Here is a 24,081-nt window from a genome sequence, read left to right on the forward strand (position 1 = left end):
TTGGAGATAATCCAAAGCTTTGTACATAGAGCAAACAATCATTGAATGGGTGGCCCAGAGAGCTTGCCAGGACCACTGTTAGACTCTGCAGGATACAGAGGAAACATTGCTAATCATAGTTAATACAAAAGACTTTAGAAGAGATTTATAGCTTTCATAAATTGGAGTGGAGCACTAGAGTGGGATGAAGGTAATATTGGAAATGTCTTTCTCTTATTTGAATTTAGACCTTCCTTATGTGAGAGGGAGGTGGGATGGAATAGTATTTGCGGATTAGAAATACATGTGCCTTCGTCCTAGGATGTGTGCTGAGGACGTCCACGTCACCATTTGTGTAGGACACAAAGAGGTTGATGCCCACTGGACTAAGGTTCATCTAAGGAGAGTTCAAAGGGAGATGAGAGTGATGAATCTTTAGTATCAGCCACAAGATAGCTCTGAATTTAGGGCTTATTTTCCAGAATTCCCCCAACACTATTTCTTCTACCAAGAAGCTTTCCTTTTTTTTTTTTTTTTTCCAGAAATTGTTGTAAATATCAGGTTGACTCCTCGGTACCTATCAGCCTTTTGGGAATGTTGGAGTGTCAGCTGACATTCTGGGTCTAAAGTCAATGCACCCACTATGATAACGGCCACTTTGGGGACTTCTCTAGAGCTTTTATCTCACTACCAAGAAGATTTAAAGAAAATTTTTTGTTTTAAGGCCCCTGGGAGGCTCAGTCAGTTGGGCTTCTGCTTTCGCTCAGGTCATGATCCCAGAGTCCTGAGATGGAGTCCCGCATTGGGCTCCCTTCTCAGTGGGCAGTCTGCTTCTCCCTCTCCCCCTGCCCCTCCCCACTGTTCTACTTGTTCTCTCTCTCTCTCTCTCAAATACATAAAATCTTTAAAAAATTAGAAAAAAAAGAAAATTTTTTATTTCAGAATTTTTAGAGCTCTGAATTTTCTTGGGCATGAAAAAACAAAGAAGGAAAATGCTAAGGACTCAAGCCCTTTTTGGGTTAGAATGTCATATTTTTAATATTGGCAATGTTACATACATACCTGACAGATGTATCAACTCACACACACAAAAATTGGTTTGTTTTTAAAAAAAAAACAAAAAACTTCAATCCAAATTTATTGGGATTACAAAAATAACAGCACATTTCATGAACTCATTACAGCTCAGAGTTAGCAACACGTCCAGAGATATAAGAGCATCCTTAAATAACCTGCTTCTTGTCAGTACAAATCTCATAACATAAAAAAAGTAGTTTATTTTCATATTTACAGAAGAAACATGCCGATTGTTTCTTAAAATTCTTTTTGGAATTAATGGGTGAGGTTATTGCTAAAGTCAGGGAACATTTCAAATTGAAGAAGGCATTTTAGAAACATCTCACAATGCATCTTATTTAATACCACTGAGTGATTCTGCATCCTCTTCTTAAGATCATGTGTTTATCGCAGAGCTTCTGGAACTTCCACCTATAAAAATAGGGGATTTTCTTTCAATAAAACAACATAAATGATACAGGGAAAAATATCTGTAGGGTATGTATGTCGCTAGCAGTATTCTCCGAGTCAAACTCAGGTATAGATTATTGCTGTGTGCTAGTCAATATTCAAATTTTATATTATAAATGAGGTTGTAAATCACTTGCAACTCTGGGGTAAATATTTTGACAAGTGACGAATCTTTTTTGGAGTGTAAATTGTATTCCCGATTTTCATATTAAGCAAATCAGGATTTTTAAATGTCGGAGCGTCTTAAAATAGTCCTGGTCCTTCCAGAACTGGGATGCTAAGAAGGTGGTCCAGGCACACTTCTCAAATGGAAATGTGCTCACTAGTGACCTGCTCCTGGTGTTCCAAATCTGGAGGCTTGCTCTTGCATACTAAAATACTTAAACATGAATAAACGCTTTCAGAGGTGACTTCAGTGCCATTGTGCAATGAAGGCTCACTCACGTACCACATCTGTGCCCCCAAATCTGCTCTTGGGTTACTTACCCGCCGTAGCTGTTTGATACTGCTTCCCCGAATAGCTTCCATGAGATTGTCATGAGCTGATCTGAGTGGGGTAGAAGGTCGGGAACCCTCTTCCATTTTCTTTTCTTGCACTGACCTCAGGGAATTTTTAATTTCCTTTAGGATGTTGTTTGGTTGTTTTTTAACCTTTTTCCCTTTTTTCTTTTTCTGTCCATTTTGTAATGCCCGCTGGGCACTCTCCTGTTGTTTGATGACTTCTGCAATGTTTCGTGTGATTAGTTTTTTCTCTGGGAGTGGAGGAGGTGGTGGTGGAGGAGGAGCTGGCAGCCTCTGCGGGGGCAGAGGAGGCGGGGGTGGTGGAGGAGGAGGGGGTGGAGCCACAGGAGATGGAGGACGGCTCCTCACAGTTTGGACTTTTTTGGGCAGTTTGGGGGATGACCAGGGAGAGTGCCTGGGAGATGCATAAGGTGAAGAGCCAGGTGTTCCTCTTTGCCACACTTTGGTCCTAAGATTGGCTCCTCCATCATAGCCCTCTTGCTGTTTTTGCTCCTGCATCCGCTTCTGCCTCTGTTTATCCATATTTCTCGTCAGGAGGCTCGTCATGCTCATTCTTGGTCCTGGGAGCTCAAAATGGTAGCCCAGCCTCAGCAGCGTGGTGTTCTCCCTGAGCAGCTTGACGATCTCCATCTCCACCTGGCTGCCCATGATGTGCCTCTGGTTGTGGAAGCGCAGCTCTGTGAGCACCGTGTTCTGCTGCAGAGCTCTCATGATGGCCAGGATCCCCTTGCCCGTGATAAAGTTGGACTCCACGTTGATGTTGGTGATGTGCTGGTTGACTTTGAGCATTTCCGCAATGGCCATGGCCACACTGTCATCTGCATGCGTGTTGGCAAGACTGAAAGTCTTCACCACCGTGTTGCCCTTGAGGGCCTCAGCGAAGCGGGCAAGGGTCTGTGAGGTGATGTTCTCAATGTTGTTCAAGTTGACCTCTGTGGTGTCAGGGTCATTGTTCCTAATCTTTTCCAAGGCATCCTCGATCACCGTAGGGTTTCCACAAGGGTGAATGGCAGTGGGCGACTCAGTGTTCCTTCCACTGTGGCCATTGGTCAAAGTTATGTTTTCTATTTGACTTTTAAATGTCTTTGGCTTAGAGTTATCAGAATCGATGCTATCATAATTTACAGTTCCATTAATGCCTTTTTCATTTTCAGTTGTTCCTTCCTCCTCCTCCTCCTCCTCCTCTTCCTCCTCCTCTTCCTCCTCCTCTTCTGTATAAACCTCCTCAGAAACCTCACTGTTAGTTTCAGTGAAGATGAGCTCTTCCTCACTCTCCTCTTTATCTTCTTCAGCAACCTGAAGAGCACGGTATCATCATGAAGTTGGTCATGTTTAAGCACATTTTTGTTAAATTTACAAAAGTAATGCATGGTTTTGCAATATATGAAATCATTACGTTGTATATCTAAAGCCAAAATAAGGTTATATGTCACTTATATCTTGGTAAATAAAAAAGGGAAATAACACATGGCAAATAATACAAAAGAGAAAAGTTCATCTCCTGCTTCTGACCTTTCTAGTTGGGCTAACCAGGGTTAACATTTCATTGCATAACTTTCAACAGTTTTTTTTAAAACAAACATTTCTTTCGTTTTCTGCAGAATAGATATCCAGAATTCTATTTATTATATTAAAATTTACTGTCATTTTGCCAGTTTGAGCAAATGAGTTGTAACGTCAGCTTTGGAAACCCTTGCTGTATTTTTCATTCTCTTAACTACTTGTTCTGAACTATTTAACTCCCTGTCTACTTAGAATTGAACAAATTCAACCCTCCCTCCTGGACTCATTCCTCTATCCCTCCTTATTTCGCCCTCTCAAATTAAGAAACAACAACAAAAATATACAACATGTTAATGGATTCCCTTTTTTAACGTTCAAAAACTTTTCCTCAAATTTGCCTCCAGTAACAGCTGCGACAGCCGCCAGGTGCTCTATGCCCTGGCTTGTGTACCTGTAGGCAAAGGCTGGGGGTCCTTCGTTTTTCCAACATTAAACTACCTCTAAGGTAGAGCCCAGCACAGGGTCTTAGAGACCCCACACCATCTGACCCAGCGGCTGTCCCTGTTTGCCGTGGGGAAGGGAAGCCGACTGTTCATGGCAGCAGCAGGCCAAATCCTAGCTCCACAGAAAAACATTCCAGTCACCCTTTGCTGCAAATCAGCTTGAAATCTCATGCTAGGGCAGGGTTAAATGAGACGGCCTGCGGAAGAAACGGGGTGGGAGAGATAACCCCCCCCCCACCCCCCGGCACTAACTAGATTCTAACCCTAATGCGAAACAGCAGAGAACACTAGAAAATCTTAAAGCAAGCCATTGCCCTTGCCTGATGGTCGTGAATTATTTACCATGTATCAATTATGAAAGACTTTCAGACAAACACAATCTCAATTCTATCTTTGTCTTTCCGGTTTATGAGACTTTATACTAAGAAGCTGAGTGACCCCTTCTTTCTCTTTTCTATCTTTTCTGATTAAAATAAAAAAATTCTGGAAATTGCTGACAGAGTCCAATTTCCCCTAAATCAATCTTTTTAGTCCTTTCTTTTGTCTCCTCCAAAGCCCCAATCCCTCCCTTGTCCCCAAAGCCTTAGTTATTCCCTCCACATTGGCAACTTTTTTTTTTCTTTTACCTCTAGGGCTCCTGCTGCCTGAGGCATGTGGAATGAGCTTTGGAAAACACTGCCTGTCTCCAGGTTTGTTTGCCCAGTTGCTACCACAAGATAGCCTCCAATTATCCGCTTGTTTGGAGTGGCAGGCACCAAGTGATGGCCTGGGGAAAGGGTCAGCCACTCCTGGGATGGTTGTCTGGTCTTTATTTACTCCCTTCTTTAGGAGCAAGAGGAAGGGGGATGCTGTGTGCATGTGCGTGCATGTGTGTTTGTGTGAAGTTTTAGCTGTTTCAGTATTTGGAGGAAAAGGATCTGTCTCAAAGACTAAGATATACTGCTTTTCATGCCACCATTAAACTGTATCCCCTTTGGTTCTTAAAAGACCTTTAGGCTCTATCTTCGAGAGATGTTTTCCCCTCAAAATGTGTCTGAGGGACAAAATCTGAAACTGTTATCCATCATGTAACATCTACATGACACTTCTTCCAGGAAGCCTTCTTTGACACCACCCCCATATTATCCCCTTATATTATTCTTGCCATATATGGCATTATAGCAACCCCAGTAAAGTACCTATTTTAATTACTTGTTTGTCATTTTTCCTAAAAGACTGTTAGGTGGGTGAGGACAGGGATCATATCTGGTTTGTTCACCTAGCACAGTGCTTAGCACACAGCAAGGGCTCAGCAAAGACTTAGGGACTGAATGGATCTAAACTGACACTGACCACCAGCCACTGAAGATCGGAACAGGCCTGGGTTGGGTGGGTGACTGTCCTGGCTCGCTTGGGGCTTTCCCAGGATGCAGGATTTTTAGTTCTTAAGCTTAGATAGTCCCAGACAATCTGAGATGGTTAGTTGCCCTAGGTGGGGGACATCTAGGAGAAGGACAATAGAAGGGAGCAAAGAGTCTGGAGAGGGTGGTAAGAGGCCTGCTATGTGCCACTGCTCTGGAGTTCACCTTGATCCTTGTGAGAATGGTGGTGGGAAGATAAGGGTTGGGTGAGGCCTGAGGGGTGGGTCTAGAGAAGGCAAATGTTGGCACTCTTCAGGAATAAATAAGGCAACAAGAAGGGGCCAACCATGTCTCCTGATCCCCTCCCTGGCATCATTACACAAGCAAGGAGGTAAGAGGCGTGGTTTTTGGTTGGTTCTGGATCTACCCCTGAAGAGCTGGTTGACTTTAGTCAAGTCAGTAAAGCTCTGAGAGGTCTCAGAGAAACTACGGTGCTAGTTGAGTGGTCCTCAACTGTAGTGTGTGTCATCATCACCTGGGGGGCTTGTGAGACCACAGAATGCTGGGCCCCACTCCCAGGAGGTCTGGGGAAGCCCTAGAATGAGCACTTCTGAGAATTTCCCGGGTAAGCTGAGGGGTTGGGCACCCACATTTTGAGAATGGTAGTCTTGGCACCAGCAGACCTTGGTTTGAATGTCTGCTCTCCTTATAAGCTGTTCACTTCAGCTGCATTTCTTAACCTCTCCTGGTCTCGGTTCTCATGTGCAGAAGGTGAGAATTCAATGAAATAATGTGAGTGAGCTTATTAGCCTCTATGCTTGACACCCAGCAGATACTCAAGTCAGGGGAGCTATAGACCCTCTGGTCTCCAAGGCCCCTTGGAGCTTAAGGCAGCATAATTTGTGTGGACTCAAGTGGGAAGAGGCTGTCATTCAACAAGCAGTGAACATGAATTTCATAAGCCTTTACAGAGCCAATAGCCTGATAACCAAGACCCCCATTTCCTTCTGGTCTGTTCTGCACTACTCCTCAGTTACATGGCCCCTCCCACCCCCACGCACCTGCCGGCTGCCTGGAGCTCTGTCCTGTGGTGGGAATGGGTTTACACCCTCCACCCACAGGCCTCTGCTCAGCACCCTTGTGCCTACAGAGGCAGCTGGCTAGCTGGGGAAGTATAGTGGAAGAAAAGTTAACTACTGAGAAAGGAATCCAAGTTCATCAACACATAGCCTCTCTAATTGAGCTGATAAGCCATTGGCAGGCATCAGCAAAACCTTTGGCAGGATCAGGATGGTTCCATCACAGCTGATAGCAAGCCTTTGCCCTTGGTTTCCCACTGATCTCCAGGCACTGTGACATGAAAATGCCTTTGCTGGGTTACTGCTACGATGGCTGGCTGTCCTGGATATTTGGTGGCAATTTTCATCTTTTTATCAAGGAAATTCTTCAAGGACTATAATAAAAATATTATATTTTATATATCTTCTCAGATTTTTGACACACATTCCCACATCAGGGGGAAAAAAAACAAGACCTCTAAAAATCGTGGTTTCGTGGTTGTGGAAGAACTGACCAACCCAGCTCTGGCCTCACCTACCCCTTCTGCTCCTCTGTGCAGGCAGCCACCGTGGCCTTGGCAGACCCTGGCCTGATCCCAATGGCCCTTCCCGTGATGATTGACATGAACAAGGCTCACACATATCTTGCTACAAATGTGGTCCACACACCCTATCATCAAGATCATCTAACAGTGCCTAGATTAGTCCTGGAGGTCCTGCCATTGGCTTCAGGCCATTTTGATTTGAGATGATTCTGGTGGAGCCCAGAGGTTTGAAACTGTGGCTCCTAACCTGTGTTCTCCCACAAATTCAGGACTTTATTATATGGCATTAACATTGTTATTGCCATTACTTTTTTCCCCAGGGCATATTCCTTTGAACCTTCTTCTGTTAATGACATATTAGGCAAATTGAAAGTAACTTAAAGTAACTTAAAATTCAAAGTAATTGTTTACCGGGCAGAAAACAAAAGCTTAACAGACCTGAGCTCTAATAAAAGAACATTTCCAGATCTCCAGATCACCATTATAAAGTAGGAAGGAATCTTACAGGCCATCTACACAGGCATAAGTGGGTCCTTAGGTGGGTTTCAGGATGTGTGTGTTATCATTTTGAAATTCAGTGTTAAAGTTTGTGTACGTATGCACAAACCTACGTGCATTATCTTAAGGAGAAGGTCTGTAATTTATCAAAATCTCAAAAGGGTTCTTGATTTACCAAAAAAAAAAAAAACCCTCTGGATTCAACTCCCTCGAGGGACCCCACAGAGATGACTACCTATTCAAGGTCTCACAACTTAGGAATGGCAGGGGGACTCAAAATAAGGTCCCTGGGCTCTCAGTCCCATGGACTTTCCACCTCTGCTCACTTCTTGGTGTTGGAAAAAAAGAATTATTTTTACTGTAGCCACCCATCATAGTCAAAGCAAACAGAGTACCCACTTCTGTCTTTATAGAAGGAAATAAATTTACTTAACTGCTTATATATATATATATAAGTCACAGATACTATGCCACATTAGCAACTCACAGCTCAAATTAGACTTAGGTTTCGCAATGTATCTAAACCCATGCCTTGCTTGTGGATCATTTTCCTCTAGAAGAATCCTGTCTTAATTGACAAAAGTCAATCAAAGGACCCCAGCTAAGAATTTTACATATGATGATCTGCTGGGTGGCCTGAGGAGTTGTTCAATAGCAGGAGCAAATGGGTTATAAGAAAAGATAAATGAAGCAGACTGAGAAGTTAGGGAAAACAGGTTTCCCAGGTCAGGGGTAGGGAGCCGAGGGTGGGAGTAGCTAAGGAAAAACCCGAGAGCCTACCTTTCCACACTCCCCCAGCCTCTCCTTCTCCAAGAGTTTTTGGGACTCCTTTTCCCAATAGGCCATCAGTGCCTCTCTGCTGAATGTCCCCGTGGGAGTTTTCTCGGTCAGACTCTTTTGCCTTAGCCCCACGGGAAGGCTGTGATCAGGTTCAATGTCTTCCAACTCCCTCTCTAGCTCCTTCAGCTCCTCAGCTGACAGGGAAGCAAGAAGTTCATCCTCATCGATGGATTCATATTTGCTAAGTCCTCTCCTGTAGCCAAAGGTAGACATGGTCCCTGCTTTGTCAGACCCACAAGGAGCTTGAAGAACCAGGCATTCACGGCGGCCAGAAGCAGGCAGGGAGGCAAGTGGGCAGGCTGGTCAGCAACCAGAGCTAGGAGTGGCCTTTTAAGAGTGGTGATACAGGGCCGTGACAATGCAGAGAGGGGGTGAAAGCATGGGCTGTTTTAAGCAGCCGACGTCAGCTAGACATTTGAACACAAAGAATGTCACATCGGTGGTGGATGGAGGTCTCAGAACCAGTGGGGATTATTAACATACTGGCCAGGGACATATTTAGCTTAGCCTGATAGCTCATGAGGACAGGCAGAGAGTACTTCAGATAGGGAGTAACACAGTTCTCACGTTGTATTCAAGCAACAGGAGAATACAATTTATTTTGAAAATGACTCGCTACCACCACCATGGCCATGAAAAGATTCTTTGATTATAATCTCAGAGGTTGAGAAATGACTACATATCACTCCTCTATGAGTGGATATTCAGGTTCCTCTAAAAACATTCTGTGGGTGGCATTGATGGTAACCAAAGGCTATCCTAATACAGCACCTCAAACTTTTATTGTATTTTGTGGGTATAAGGCACTAGTTGTAACAAGTCCTGTGAGATGATTATCCTCCTTTATGGATTTTGGCAGTGGAGGCTCTGAGAGTTTACATGAAAACTTTGAAGTCAGACCCCCAGAAGCCTTTCTCCACTGCACGACATGGCTTCCTTCTCTGCAACCAAGAGTATTAGTAAACAACTAGACTTGGAAATAAAACTCCAAAAAGACAAATATTAACACGGGGTATGGCTTATTAGTGCTAAGCAGTTTATATATTTTATCTCCTTGAATCCCACAGTCCTGTCAGGTGTACGTTTTCATCCATATTTTACCGCAACAGCCAGGGAGGTTAAGCAATTAGCCCATGGCCACAGAGCTAGAAAGTGGTGGAACTAGAATTTGAACCAGATTTGTGTCTGGCCTGAAAACTGAAGAGATGATAATGTGAAATTATTTATATATGTCCACATTCTTAGGAGTGTAGAAAATATATATACATAGTTTACTGGTCATTTTAGCATGCAGATAGATAAAGAGCTATTAAATGTGTATGCATAGAAATATGCACATCTTAGTACATGCATAATAGACCGTATTTTGTTTATTACATTCAGCAGTTGGTGAGTATTTGTGTTGTTTCCAAGTTTGGGTTGTTAGAGATAATTCTGTGAACACTTAACACACAAGTCTTTGTGTAGCCATATGTTTTCATTTCTTCTGGGTAGATACATAACAGAGGAATTGCTGAGGTAAATGGTACATCTATAGTTAACTTTTCAAGAAAAGGCCAAACTATTTTCCAAAATGGCTGCCCCTGCTTACGTTCTCAGCAGCAATGATGTGAGTTCTAGTCTCTCCACATCCTAATTCCTGCTTGTCTTTCTGGTTGTAGCCATTTTAGTGGGCATGAAATAGATCTCCCTGAAGTCTTAATTTTCATTCCTTATAACAAGTGATGTTGAGCATCATTTCATGTGTTCATTTCTACTTCAATAAAATGTTTTTTGGAAGAAGTCTTACACTCATTTTAAATTGAGTCATCTTCCTATTGTTGGCCTATAAGAATTCTAGAATATATTATGGACTTTAGCAAGTATATGATTTGCAGGTATTTTCTTCCATTCTATGATTGTCTGTTGGTGTGTTTTGGAGAGTGAATGCTTTTAATGTTGATGAAGTCCAATTTATCAATTTTTTTTCATTTACTGCTTGAGCTCTTGATGTTATAGCTAAGAAATTTTTTCCTAACCCAAGATCAGAGATGATCATTCCTATGTTTTCTTTCTGAGAGTTCTACAGTTTTAGGTGTTTATATTTAGCTCTGTTACCCATTTCAACTTGTATTTGCATATGTGTAATGTAAGGGTCTAAATTCATTGTTTTGCATACAGGTATCTGATTGATTTAGCATTTCTTTGGGAAAAACTGTACTTTCCCCTATTGAATTGCTTGGGTGGCGTTGTGTAAAATTAACTGGCCGCAAATATAAGAGCTTGTTTCAGGAGGGTCACTTCTGTTCTATAGATCTGTATGTCTATTTTTTATGCCAGTACTGCATTGTCTTAATTGCTGTCGCTTTGTAGTGTGTATTGAAATCAGGAGGTGTAAGTCCTCCAACTTCCGGGTTTTTTTTGGTTGTTTTTTTTTGGTTTTTTTTTCTTTTTTTTTTTTTTGGCAAGAATGTTTTGGCTATTATGATCTTAGCTCATAATGGTATTCTGCCTCCAAAAATAGCTATGACTCTTTTCAATGATACTGATGAGAGAGATGATTATGAAATTAGAAATGGTGAGTTTTTTGGTTTTCTTTGGGCTGTGGCATATACCTTTTGTGTAGCCTTACTGGTCACATCTTTTTTTATGTGAAAATGGGTTTGATTTTTGGAAATGACATCAAATCACTGTAGCCAGTTTGGTGAATGAGATGAGGATTGTTCAGTTGTATAAAACATTTTAGGTAAAAAGATGAATGATGATTGCAACTATATAAAAACATTTTTGAAAGTAAAGACATGAGAAGAAAATACAAGGAGTATATAATTATGTACCAAAAAATAGTGGAATCATGTTTTTCTCTCTCTCCCTTTCTTCCTTTTGCTCTCTCTCTCTCTCATTTGTAATTTTTCGGTAATATTTTAATATTATTTTTATTGGGTAATACATTAAACACACACTTTCTGCCAAATTTCAATTTAGGTTCTGGAGTTAGAGCAGTGAAGAAAACCAACAAAATCCATTTCTTCATAGAGCTTTCTTTCTTTCTTTCTTCCTTTCCTTTTTAAAAAATTTTTATTTATTTATTTGTTAGAGAGAGAGAGAGAACAAGCAGGGGGAACAGAGGCAGAGGGAGAAGCAGGCTCCCTACTGAGTAAGGAGCCCGATATGGGACTCAATCCCAGGCACCTGAGATCATGACCTTAGCCGAAGGCAGATATTTAACTGACTGAGCCATCCAGGCATCCCTACATTCCTTGATGGGGAAAACAATATATAAATAAATAAATAAAAACAAAAAAACACTGGACAGAAGCTCTATAGAGAGAAATAGGGTAGAAGGGTCAAAGCAGGGTAAGAGGGAAGAAGGAAGACTGTGGGGGTAATATTTCACACAGGTAAGATGTCTGTAATAAGGTGATGTTTGAGCACACACCTGGCTTAATGCATGCCGATTGTAATGTACATTTAGGGTGACTATAAAACAGTTACTCAGATACTCTTGGAATCACAGATTCTCAGCATTCAAGGGGACTTTGAAATACATTAACCTTCTATCACTTCTACAAGTGGTCATCTAGGGTTTGCTTGAATACTTCCAGTAAAAATAATACATTAGCAAAAATCCATTTCATTATTTGGATGTCTCAAATCATTAAAAAATTTTTCTTCCAATTGTGTTGAAACTAATCTCTTGAAGATCACCCAACATAGTTTAGTGTTCTCATTGGAACAACTCAAAATAAATGTAGTCTTATGTGACTTTCTTCTCTCAAATATTGGATGGCTGATGAACGACTTTGGAAATGAATTTGGAAGAGTTTTGCTCTGTGACAGCATTACTGAGAAAAAATATTATGGCCTCTCAAGGACAGTACCTTCAGAACAATGGTCCTTAGATATCCTAATCTAATGACTCTGGTTACCATAATAATTACAATTCCTGGATGATCTTAGTTCACTGGAATCCCCACAAACTTTAAATCCATTGGATGAAATTCTGCTGAGCAGTTAAACATGACTACCTGAGCTGGCCAGACTTAAATATGATGAATAATTAAGATTTCTTTACAAATTTGTCTACCTTGAGGACAAAAAAACCCCAATTAAATGTCTTCCAGGCATTGGCATTTTCTATTTCAGGGTTGTTGTTGTTTTTTTGTTTTTTTTTTTACTTGATTACATTGTGTTTTGGGATTGGATTGCTTTAAAGTCAATAATGTACCAGCCTTTTGACAATTAGCATCTTTTGTTAAAAAATTATCTATCCTGTGGAGAATTATTTTCATGGTTCTTGATTCACAGTCAGATACCCACAATTTCACACTATATCGGCGATTTCCTTTTTAGTAAAAACAGAGTTTGCTCTTTCAGTCTTTTTTTTCTTTTGGTTTCGTCTTGAAAATGCTATCATCTGTTTGTTTATTCAACACACATTTACTAAGTGCCGACTATGTGGACAGGTACTGTGCTGGAAGCTAGGATTACAAACAGGAAAATAGAAATTGATCTGGTCCATGCCCTCAGGAGCTCACACTCCTGGGAGAGAGGCAGACAGCTGACAGTAACACAGTGCAGGGACAGCTCAGCCAAGGTGCCCGCAAAAGGAGAGACATGGAGTACAGATGAAGAAGCAGTGCAGCCCATGTGGGGGGAGTTGGAGAAGGCACAGAAGCTGATAACAAGCTTTCCAGGCAGAGACAGCAGACTCTGAGCAAATGCACAGGAGTATGAAAGCAAATAAAAACAAACCCCAGGGCATTCTTCTGCTTAGGGGTGGGGAGAAAGTGGAGATGGGCAGAAACTGACCCTAGCTCATGGACTATTTCCAAGAGAATGCCTTGGTATCTTGCCCACCAGTCTTACTTCTTCTTCTTTTTTCCTTTTAAAAAAGATTTTATTTATTCATTTGTCAGAGATAGAGAGTGCACAAGCAGGTGGAGTGACAGGCAGAGGGAGAAGCAGGTTCTCCTTTCTGCTGAGCAGGGATCCTGATTCGGGGCTCAATCCCAGGACCTTGGGATCATGACCTGAGCCAAAAGCAGACGCTTAATTGACTGTGCCACCCAGGTATCCCTTCTTTTTCTTTTTTAACAGCTACCGGCCTGATGGTAGATGCATATAGATGTTGAATACTTTTTACTTGAAAGCCATGTCAAGGAGTTTTGGACTTCATTATCATCTGCTGTTCAGTGGAAGTCTTTGATGTTATCCCTGAGCCACAGTTTGCTTCAGGCAACTGTTAATCCCAGCAAGTGTCTTAATGTTAATGGAAACTCAACAGGAGCAAAACTCATCAGCACCTTCAAAAGTCAGCAATACCCGTCCTGCAGATCCGGTATTTCAGTGAATAGCACTTGTAGGCAGTCATCGGAGACCTCCTGCCTCCTCTTGTACGTAAGAACTGCATCAGCCCAACACTCCACAAGGCAGGAGACACTTTGCCTGAAAGTGAGTTACTTCACTTGTGGGTTATATACTTTTGGCTCTCAATGTTTGGAAGTGTTGTGAGGACCTAACGATTGTTTCTGCGTTTTCTTTGATAACCTCCAAATTTCAGGAAGAATTTGGTCATTTCAGGAATTCTTTGTATTTCAAAATACATAGGCATTTCTTTTGATAACATAATAGAGCAAAATGACTTACATGAATCTCTTTAATTAAAATCTCATTTCCCTGTGTCCACTGTTTTATTCTGCAGTCGGACCTTGTCAGTCATAGATTTCATATGAGTAGTTTCAGTGATGTGAAAAGACTCCACAAAGGTCCAGATTTACAAGGACGTGTTATTTTACTGCACTAAAATTTGTTTGCCTCTGGGCGTCTCAGTGTCACCTAGAACTCAACCTGCCTCAAACCAGTATCGTGATTTCCCTCTTTCTGCTTCCCCTATCCCAAGCTCAGATTTCTTCATTTCTGAAAGTGGCATCCTCCCCACCCCCCACCCCAGTTGCTGGAGCCTGTGTGTGACCTTTGGCTCCCTCTTGCAGAAGTGGGCATAGTTAATCAACAAGGCCCAGACTCCCGGATTTTAAACAGCCCTTGAATTCCTGCTTCACTTTTGACTTCCTCTTTGCCTGAACTTGAGTCAAAGCTGCTGTCCTCATTTTCTTGGAAGACTGACATTTTCCCCTTTTCCACAGTATAGACAGAGTAACCTTTTTTTTTTTTTTAAATTCCAGTATAGTTTACATACAATGTTATATTAGTTTCAGTCATTATATTAGTACAATATAGAGATTCAATAATTCTGTACATTACTCAGTGCTCATCAAGATAAGTGTACTCGTAGCAGAGTAACCTTTTAAAAACACAAATCTCCTTGGGTCATTCGTTGTTTAAAATCCTTGAATGGCTTCCATTGTCCTTGGGACAGAATCTTTACTGTGCCCTCTGGCCCCTCCAGCACCAGGCCTTACTGACATCACAAGTCTCAGCTGGGGTCACTTCCTGCAACTCTCACACTGGGCTTCTGAACTTCCTACGTCTGCTCCATCATCCCCAGGCCATTGTCCATGCTCCACCCTGTGCCTGGAATGCCCTTGCCTCTTCTACCAGGCTCCAGACCTGGGTCTTAAGTCTCCCAAGGAGAGGCTTCTCCTGCTGCCCGAGGCCAGCTCAGTTTTCCCAGCTCCCACAGACTGCATTCCGGGCAGCATCCCACTTAGGATGGCTTGTTTCAAATGGATCTTTGCCCCAAAGGCATTTTTCTCCAAGGGGAGGGGCCACGCCTGCCCCATGCATTGTCCCCAAGGCTTTTTCATCATTATTAGGTATTCAAGAAGTATGTTAAAAAAAAACAACAACAACCAAAAAAACCAACCCAGGTGAATTATTGCATAAGCAGGAGTGGATCCAAGTCTTCTAGAGCCTGGAGATTATCCATTGTTAAACCCCACTTAAGAATAATCATATAAAATTATAAATACATAATTAGTTATGAAAGTGAAGCTATCCTTAAAGCAATAATAGAATTATGACCAATGACTAGGTCTTAGGTGATTTGAGCTGCTTTTTTCTGAGGTCTCTTTGAGCAGTTTACCAAAAAGTCTTGTAGAGGGAGTGCCTGGATGGCTTAGTAGTTAACTGTCTGACTTCGGCTCAGGTTGTGATCCTGGGGTCCTGGGATGGAGCCCCGGGTTGGGCTCCCTGCTCCGCAGGAAACCTGTTCCCCTCTCCCACTTCCTGTTTGTGATTCCCTGTCTTGCTGTACCTCTCTGTCAAATAAATAAGAAAAATATTTTTTAAAAAAAGGCTTCTGTAGAAGGGCTGCCTAGTTGTAATCCAGCTTCTTGGCCCCCCTACCCCCATAACACCCTACTCCTCCTGTGAACCCCAATACTCACATGGGCACAGAAGCCCCCGCTTTACGGCCAGTCTGCCTGGGAGTGTGGTCTTCCACTAAGAGCAAGCCCTTCTGGCCACAGAAGCGTTTGTGTCTCATGGCATTCTTGCTCATTTCGTGGAGACCTTTCTTCTTTAAATTGTCCTCAATTTGCCAGTGAGGAAACATGGAAATCGTACGCCATAGTGTCATGGGCAAAATCGGCAAACTGGAAATTCTCTTATTCTCACAAATGTCAAGGGTCTATCTACTGTTAGCAGATTGTTCCTCGCTTTGACCCTCCCTCCACCCCACCCCCTTCCCTTTTTTAATTTTATCTAATCCCTTTCAATGTACAGGTGCAAGATTGCTTTCTGTCTTGATCTAACCTATTTTACAACTTACACAGAAGGATTTGGGTTTCCAGCATTTCCTGCCAGACGGTGTGTCACAAAGCTGCTGGACTAGTAATGACCCCTAAGGAAGAGAAGCTCCCGACTTCCCTGCCTGTCTGCTGGGAGCGGCTCAGATAGCTCCCCGGGGGAACATCAGGCAAAGGTCAGGCTCTGCACACACAACAACCAAACGGGCCACAGGGTTCAGATGAGAACTGGCAACACCCTTATCAAGTCTTCACTCTGAGGCCTGGCAGTGAAGCCAATCTCCAAGCGAAGCCAACTTATGTAGTGAGCATGAGTCAAACTTAAATTTATTAGAGCTAGTTATAAAAATAATATCTTGCAATTGTATAACATCTGCAGTTCACAACATGATTTCACAGACGATGTGCCGGGCAGTCTTATGAACCAGCACGACCTCCGTGGAATCATTGTGTGTCGCTCCCACTTACACAGCGTGTAAGGCAGCCCTCGCTGAAAAAGATACTGTTACTTCTGCTTTACAAAGGACGGAAATGGGTTCTGAGGTTCTGAGAGGTTCCAGAAACCTCTGAAGCAGACCCAGCTGGTCCAAGATACTCGTGGTTGTGTGTTAGCAGTCCGAGCTGCTTCTCACATTGAGATTTCCTTGTGTATCATTTCAAAATGTACCGAAATGAAAGACGGATGGGATGAAAAACAGAAATTTTTAATAGAGCCTCTGATGCTTTGCCTTATGTGGAGCACGTCCAATTTTCATTTGTTGAACCAATTCGAACATGGAGAGATGAGCCCCCATGCAAGCAGATGGACAGGTACACTGATCACGTGAAAACCAGAAAGGCAAAAAAACGATTTCCAGAAAAAATTCCAGAGCGGGGAATGAACAGCTGAACTTCCTCCATCCGGTCTTTCATTTTAAGCCGCAGATCATTGAGTACGGAATTGCACTTGCGAAACAAGAGCAGATTTGATATATGTTATGTGGAGTTTTAATAAAAGAAATTTTACGTGGGGTGTCCTGGAAGGTCTGAACTTCCACCCATTTCAGTAACCAGTTACTTGTTACCTCGAGGGTTGATATTACCGTTTGGGGCAGATTTGCTCACTGTGGTATCAGGAGGAATGATGTGGACGGAGGGCCAACTCCCAAGACATGACTCTTTTCCTTGGGATGGCTCCCCTTTCAGGTTCACAAGTCCTGCAGGGAAGTGGTGTCTTAAAGGGCAGAAAAGCTGACATCCTGCTATGAAGATTGGCTCAAAAGTTAAATTCAGAGCAAGAGTATAGGAATAGGGGGACTCGTTGTACCCAGGAATGGGACAGATATGCTTTGAGAGAGCTAGCTGGCTACTGAGCTTTTTCTTCTGCCGTTGTATCATGAAAATCAAAGGCACTGTCTTTTCACAGACTCACAGTCCCTCACTGACTTTTACCTCCATAGTTCATAGATTTGAGATTCACGGCCTTTTGAATGATTGCCTTGTCTCATTTTCCCCTGGCATTCGTTCCTGAATGCCACCCCCTTCTCCTTGTTCCCCTTTCCGCAGTGCCTCCAGGGAATCGGAACGAGTTTTCAGGGGTGTCACAAAAGCCCTGACCCACTGGTAACACAATTCCTTGCCAATTTGTGACCTCAATAGAGCAGGAAACCTTCTTCTTAGCTATCCAATGTGTATGTTTCTCTATGTTTTGCAATAGCAATAACGACAACAATAATAAAACATAGGAAAGTCGTGTGACAATCAGCATGAATGTCAGAGGTTGGCAGAAAGGCGACATTTGCCCGGGTTGAGGGCCGGTGAGACAGGTGAAGGCAGCAAGCATGGCGCTGCCCTTGAATGCTGTGTCATCTGCTTTTGATGGTCTTATCAGCAGCGCAAAACGAATAAATCATGTGCTGCTCGCACAAGAACCAAGTGCTTCCGTCTGAGCCAGATGATTCCATTGTTTAGTCGAGCCACCTCCCGGAAAGTGTAAACATGGCATCACCTGTCAGTGAGACTTGTGCCTCCTGTTTTTCGAAAGCAATTTATTCAGATTAGTTTAGAGACCATAAAATTCACTCCCTGTAAGTGTGAAGTTCAACGGTGATTTACCAAGGTGTAAATGTGGAACATTCCCAGCACCCCACAAAGCTCCCCTCTGCAGTCAACGTTGGCTCTCACCACCCCCAACCCCTGGCAACCACGAACCCGTTTTCTGTCTCAATATATTTGTTTTGTCTGGCCATTTTATATACATGGAATCACACAGTAATGTTCTTCTGTGCCTGACTTCCTTCACCTAACCCCATGTTTTTCAGATGCGTCCCCATTGTAGCGTGTTGCTAAGTAGAATGTCATTTCATGGATACACCATGCTGTATGTATTCACTCATCAGTTTGTGGACACTAAGATTGTTTGCTCTTTTTGGCTATTTCATAATAACAAATAACAAGGCTCTCCTGATCTGAACTAAACATGATGGGGTGGTGAGAGCTTGGGATTTGGAGGCGGGAGTTTCAGGCTGAGTTCTAGCTCTGGTATTTACTACCTTAGTTAACTGTAAGGTTGTTTTCCTTATTGCAGGTAATTAACATCTTCCCTTCCCTGCTCCTCCCCTAGTCATAAGAATCAAGAATGATGAGGTCTGTGGATGAAAGGCAATGCTGGGCAATGAAAGGCACTGTTACTGAAGTCGTGTTTCTGGACTATATTAAAATAAATTAGCAGTTTTTCAAGATTCTGTCCACATTCATAGAACAAATGATTCAACTTCTGATCTATAGGAAAGATTTACTTGTTTCCTTGTACTGACTTGGTGTTCTCACCATCTTTTCCTCACTAAAGCCTATTACTTAGAAAAGGTTTTTGATATCATTCCACTTCTCTTAAATTTACTTGCATTCTAAACCTTCTGATTGTCAAGCAAAAGGTTGTGTTTCCTATTGAAGAGAGGGTTTTCAGATATCCTAGAATCCCTGTAGGAAATCGGACTCAGTAAAGTAGAAGGTCAGATTTGATCAGGGAATCCTCCAATCCACAATTCGGTGTAGTCTCTTGGGTACTTTTGGCGACTGTGCAGAGCAGAGCCCTGAAGAAAGGTCTGGGGGCAGAGCTGAGCCAGGTCAAGGGCCTTCCCATGGGTCAACTGTAAGCAAAGCCTCCAGTCAAAGGGGCTTAAAATTGTCTCTTCATTGAAACAATATTAAACCAATTGGGGTAACTAGACATTCAGGGGTGTTCAGACATTTGGGAACGTAGATTGTTGACCACTGACTTCTTACAAAAAAAGCAAACAAAATACTTTTCTTGAGAAGCCAGTGCCTCTTCAGACAGAAAGAATCAGATACTGGTATCTCACACTCACTCAATCCCTAGGTAAGTACCACAACTAGCACCCTCTACACCTTCTACCTTATTCAACTCTATGGGCTGCTTCCAAGGAGTTTTATCTTAAATCTCATTGGGAGATCTGGGATGGAAGACTTCCAAGGCCAGAGAAATGGCTGTCCCCAGTTTACTGGAATCTCAAGCACAGAATGTGAGTACCCGTCAAGTGCCTCCAGTGGCATCACGAGCCAATCTGATATTAGAACTCAGGCGCTCCAGTGCCCAGATTCAAATTACTAGACTGTCCCCTTCCAAAAACAGCAAATCCCCAGACATCTCTAGCACTCCCTGAGGTTGCAAAACACAGGCCACTGAGGTCAGAGAAGTATTCCTTCTACACATCTTCTCCCCTGAGAAGCCTTTCTTTCTTTTTCTTTTTTGATGATCAGGGATTTCCTAGCAAGAGCAGAGGTGGGGTGTTCCGTGATTGGGACAGTCCTCAGCAGTTTACATTCTAGGAATTTTCTCCAAGTATTTATAGATGATAGTGAGATGCCATATACATCTCTAACATGACTTTCATATTTTCATGTGCAAGGATGACAATCTGCAGACATATCCTAAGACCAAGTTTTTGGCTTTTTCAAGTTTGGCCCTGGCACTGCTGCTCTGTAGTAACAATGGTGAGAACTCGAGTTTCACATACACTCACTCTAGGTTAGATCTGGCGTTTATATACTCATCTCATGTCTTGTTCAAAATGAAGCAGCTGATAATTGCTGGAGCAGAGTTCAAACTCAGGTCTGTGTGACCACAAGGTGCATATTTTCACTTCTTGCCCTCTCCGGCCCTAAAATACACTATAGCGCTCTTATGTGTGGATGTAGAATATATATGTGTATATGGCACAAAAATGTGCTGTGTATCAAAGTAGGGATATGTGCATACAGTGTTTCGTTTTTGACCCATAAAAAACTTGAAGCAGCTCAGAGTTGTTATATGTCCTATTTCTGACTTGGAAGGTGACTATATATGTGAGAATAATGTGTCCTGAAACCAAAATCTGAACACAAATGTGTGGCAAAAGGTCAACGCTTAAGTGTGGTCTCTGGGACTATCTATTTTGTGGTTGCCATGCTGTCTGACCCGTATGGACGGATTTCTCCAACGCCTGGATCGAAGGGAGTGTTACTCATGAATGTTTGCTGTGCGACCTTGCTCAACACGCTCCTTCTCCCATCTTTTGCACTGTCATCCTATTGCCTAGAAACACATTCTGTGGCCAGCTGAAACGACGGAACCACATTCTTCAGCGGGCACTTGGTTTCAGTGTGCTTATAAAATTATTTTAAGTCAGAAATGGAAATACTCTTTCGAGACTGCCTCTTGAGAAACTAAACGAAACACTCCCACGAGAAGTCAGAGCTGCATCCTTGAATGTGGGCTATCTGAGAAAAAACAAAATCCACAGATATCAAAACAATCACACACATCTTGGCATCACGGAGTGATGTCATCCAAACTCTAGCATATCGATCCGGCCATGGTTCAATGGGCACCAGGGTACCATTTTTTGGCTTCTCCTGTGGCTCAATAGGGAGAAGCAGCTGTTGCCCTTTCCCAGATAAAGTGACATATTCTGGGAGAAACAGTCCTAATGAGATAGAAATTAGTTCCCCTTACCACCTGGCCCATTCACAAACAAAAGCACAGTTAGGAAACTTCAAAATATAAGAAAAAAGGTCAAATCCATTTCAGATACAACAATTGTGTCAGGTTCATGGAAAACATCTCTCTCCTGAGTCACAAGGGTGAGAAGACCCACTTGCAAAACTAATCACATAGGCCAGGATCTGGTATCTTTACATTCAAACGTTTCATGAATATACATACATACAATGCATTAAAGAAAAATGTCACAGCTTTAGTATACTAGACTTTATTTAATATCTGAAGCAGCTTGAATGTGCTTACACAAAAATACATTAAAGAAAGTGTCAATGCTTTGATTTATTGAATATCTGAAATAGCAGATAGTAGACTTACATCTCCAGTATGAGTTTTTATTTACTTAGAACAATACTTACAGGTAACAGTGCCTTTAGCCGCAACTAGAACAATAGAAGAATCATGCAATATTATACACAAAACATTGTAGTTTGAATTAAATACATTACAGCTCAAGTTATATAAAAATATATCCTCTAGGGAATACAGGAGGGTTAACACTATAGCTCTAATTTCACGGTTGTTTTTATGCTTATTCATCTTTTAAAGATAACTGAAGCTAAATACAATTTGAAAAATTCACAAACCAATCAGGTATTACCATTGGAAAAATACAGTAACCCTAAAGATAAAAATAAATATAAGGAAAACATATTATTAAAATCTAAGAAAAACAAATCTAAATAATTACATGATTAAGGTTACATAGCCAATTCACAGATTCAGAACTATCAATTTACCATGATAGTGATGAGGTCATTGATTATTTTTGTCTGGGTCTTACACAAAATGTACTCATTCAATATATTCAACAAATAATTATTGAACTTTGTGCTCCAGGGAATGTGTTTGGCTCTAAGAAAACACTGGAAAACAAAACAGACATAGAGCCTGCCCTTCTAGAGTTTCTAATCTAGTGGGGCAGACAGGTGAGAACCTGGGGCCTGAAATACAGCCTGAGAAGTGCTGTGCTAGGACCTCCCCTCCCGGGGAGGGATCGTCTAAGCTGACACCTGGAGGAGGGATGAGAGGGGAAGAAGGAGATGGAAAGAGGATTCCAGGCACAGAAAAAAATTCAAAGACCCCGAGGTAAAAAAGGTCTATTTCTATAATAGTGGTTCCCAAACAAAGGACCTCAGATATTTGCTGAGCCAGAATGAAATTTTCACCCATCAATGGGGAAATGAAGATAATGTGGTAAGTCTTTTCAAAACTAAAGTCATTCAATTACAATAATTGGTTTTACGACCAATTGGCTTTCTGGCATTAAAATGGCCACTCTTCTATAAAATGACAGTGATAGTAGATGATAGATTTTTTAAAAAAATAGATGACCCTATTTTTGAAATTAGCAAGACAGAAACTATAGGTGTATAAAATCTGAAAATCTGGGAATCACTGTTAGAAGAACAGACTTCTAACAGGTGTTTAATATGGTTAAAGGAGAGGGGTAAGGGAGAAGTCAAGAGATAAAGCTAAGGAGGAAGGCAGGGATTTGGATCAGGAAGGGCCAGGAAGAACTTTGGACTTTATCCTAAGAGCAATGGGAATGATTATAAGTAGGGGAGTGAAACTCTACTTAGATTTGTAAAAGATCACTCTGGGATGTTGTGGGTAGAATGTGTGTGGGATGGAACAAGACGGCAGGAAGGAAGGCCAGTTAGGCAACACTATAGTATCCCAGGTAAAAGAAGATAATAGCTAGAATTAGGGCCAAATCCGTAAGACTGAGTAGAAGAAGATGTCTTCAAGGGACAAACTTAACCAGGATTTGGTGATTTGCTATATTGGGTAAGACAAATGGGATGGTTGGAGTTGACGTCCAGATTTTTCCTTAGGAAACTGTATTGATGATAATTGGGCTTAACTAGTGAGCTAGAGAAGATAGGAAAGGAGCCCTCCCCCCTTTTTTTGGAGGAAGGTAGTGAGTTTATTTGGGGACATGTTGAGTTTGAGGTGCCTTTGTGTTTAAAGAGTCCATTAGGGGAAAAAAAAAGTCCATTAGAGGGCACCTAGGTAGCTCAGTGGGTTAAGCATCTGCCTTTGGCTTAGTCATGATCTCCCAGGGTACTGGGATCCCGGAGCCCCATTAGGCTCCCTGCTCAGTGGAGAGTCTCCGATTCTCCCTCTCTTTGTGACTCTTCTCCCTGCTTGTTCTCTCCCTCTCCCTCTCTCTCTCTCTCTGTGTGTGTCTCAAATAAATAAAATCTTTAGAAAAAAAACAAAAGTCCAATAGAACACTTGCTTACATAGGATGAGAGAAAGAGTTGAACTTCAGATATAAATTGTCTGGCCAACTGCATACAGTTAGTTACTGAAACCATAGACATGGATGACATTTTTCCCAGAGAACACAGCACAAGAAGAAAACAGAGCTTAAGACACATACTAAGGGGTTGGCAGGAGAGAAGCACCACAGAAAGCAGCCAGAGAGAGGAGCGATCGGTTGGGGAGGTAGGTGAGAGGAGAGCCAAGAGAGCAAGGTGTCCTGAAAACAAAGGGAAAACCATTTCAAGCAAGGAGCAGACAGCAGTGCCAGATGCTGCAGGACTCAGATGAAAGGACTGAGAATGCTCATTGAAATTAGCAACAAGGCAGTTATTAAAGACCTTGAGAAAGGCAGCAGAGGGAGCACAAGCTAGAGGACAGTGTGTATCCGCAGGCAAGAAGGAGCTTGGTGTGGGTATAAAAGGAAGGAAAGAGCCAACAACTAGGGGTTTAAGACAGTGGTTCTTTGTTGTAGAAATGCAGGAGAGATGGACATTGTAGGAGACATCTGATGGGGAGAATTTGAAGACTTGCTGGAAGTGAAGATAATTAATAGAAATTCACATACAAAATACTGACTGGCTTTTTTAAAAATCACAATGTAAAGGTCTTTAAAGATGTACAATATGGTGTCCCCATAAGAACACACGATTGTTATAAAATTGTTAATGGATTTAAATACACTTAAGTATATAAAATGATTCCAAGAAATTCTGAATGAACTCCATTTAAAAATATTTTTTAAATCACATTTAAAATATTATCTTTTAAA

The 24,081-nt window shown here is 42.0% G+C and overlaps 1 protein-coding gene across 1 annotated transcript; it reads right to left on the reverse strand.

Annotated features, from left to right (window-relative positions):
- Window positions 1-1,107: 1,107 nt before the first annotated feature.
- On the reverse strand, window positions 1,108-8,602 carry LOC111151977 (leiomodin 2). The gene is made up of 3 exons (XM_022510231.1): window positions 8,256-8,602; window positions 1,993-3,324; window positions 1,108-1,467 (listed from the first exon to the last, which is right to left on the reverse strand). The coding sequence occupies exons 1-3, from the start codon at window positions 8,526-8,528 to the stop codon at window positions 1,441-1,443; spliced, it is 1,632 nt and encodes a 543-aa protein (XP_022365939.1). The 5' UTR covers window positions 8,529-8,602; the 3' UTR covers window positions 1,108-1,440.
- Window positions 8,603-24,081: the final 15,479 nt, after the last annotated feature.

The sequence above is a fragment of the Enhydra lutris genome, unplaced genomic scaffold, assembly GCF_002288905.1.
Source record: "Enhydra lutris kenyoni isolate GAN:26980312 unplaced genomic scaffold, ASM228890v2 scaffoldscaffold27, whole genome shotgun sequence".
Classification (NCBI taxonomy): Eukaryota; Metazoa; Chordata; class Mammalia; order Carnivora; family Mustelidae; genus Enhydra; species Enhydra lutris.

Bases quoted from the DNA above. Each gene is read 5' to 3' on its own strand.
- LOC111151977 (XM_022510231.1), bottom strand. From the start codon at position 8,528: ATGTCTACCTTTGGCTACAGGAGAGGACTTAGCAAATATGAATCCATC. The intron at 3,325-8,255 runs GTAGGCTCTCGG...CGTGCTCTTCAG, and splicing joins GGCTGGGGGAGTGTGGAAAG to GTTGCTGAAGAAGATAAAGA. The intron at 1,468-1,992 runs GTAAGTAACCCA...CTATTTTTATAG, and splicing joins GTATCAAACAGCTACGGCGG to GTGGAAGTTCCAGAAGCTCT.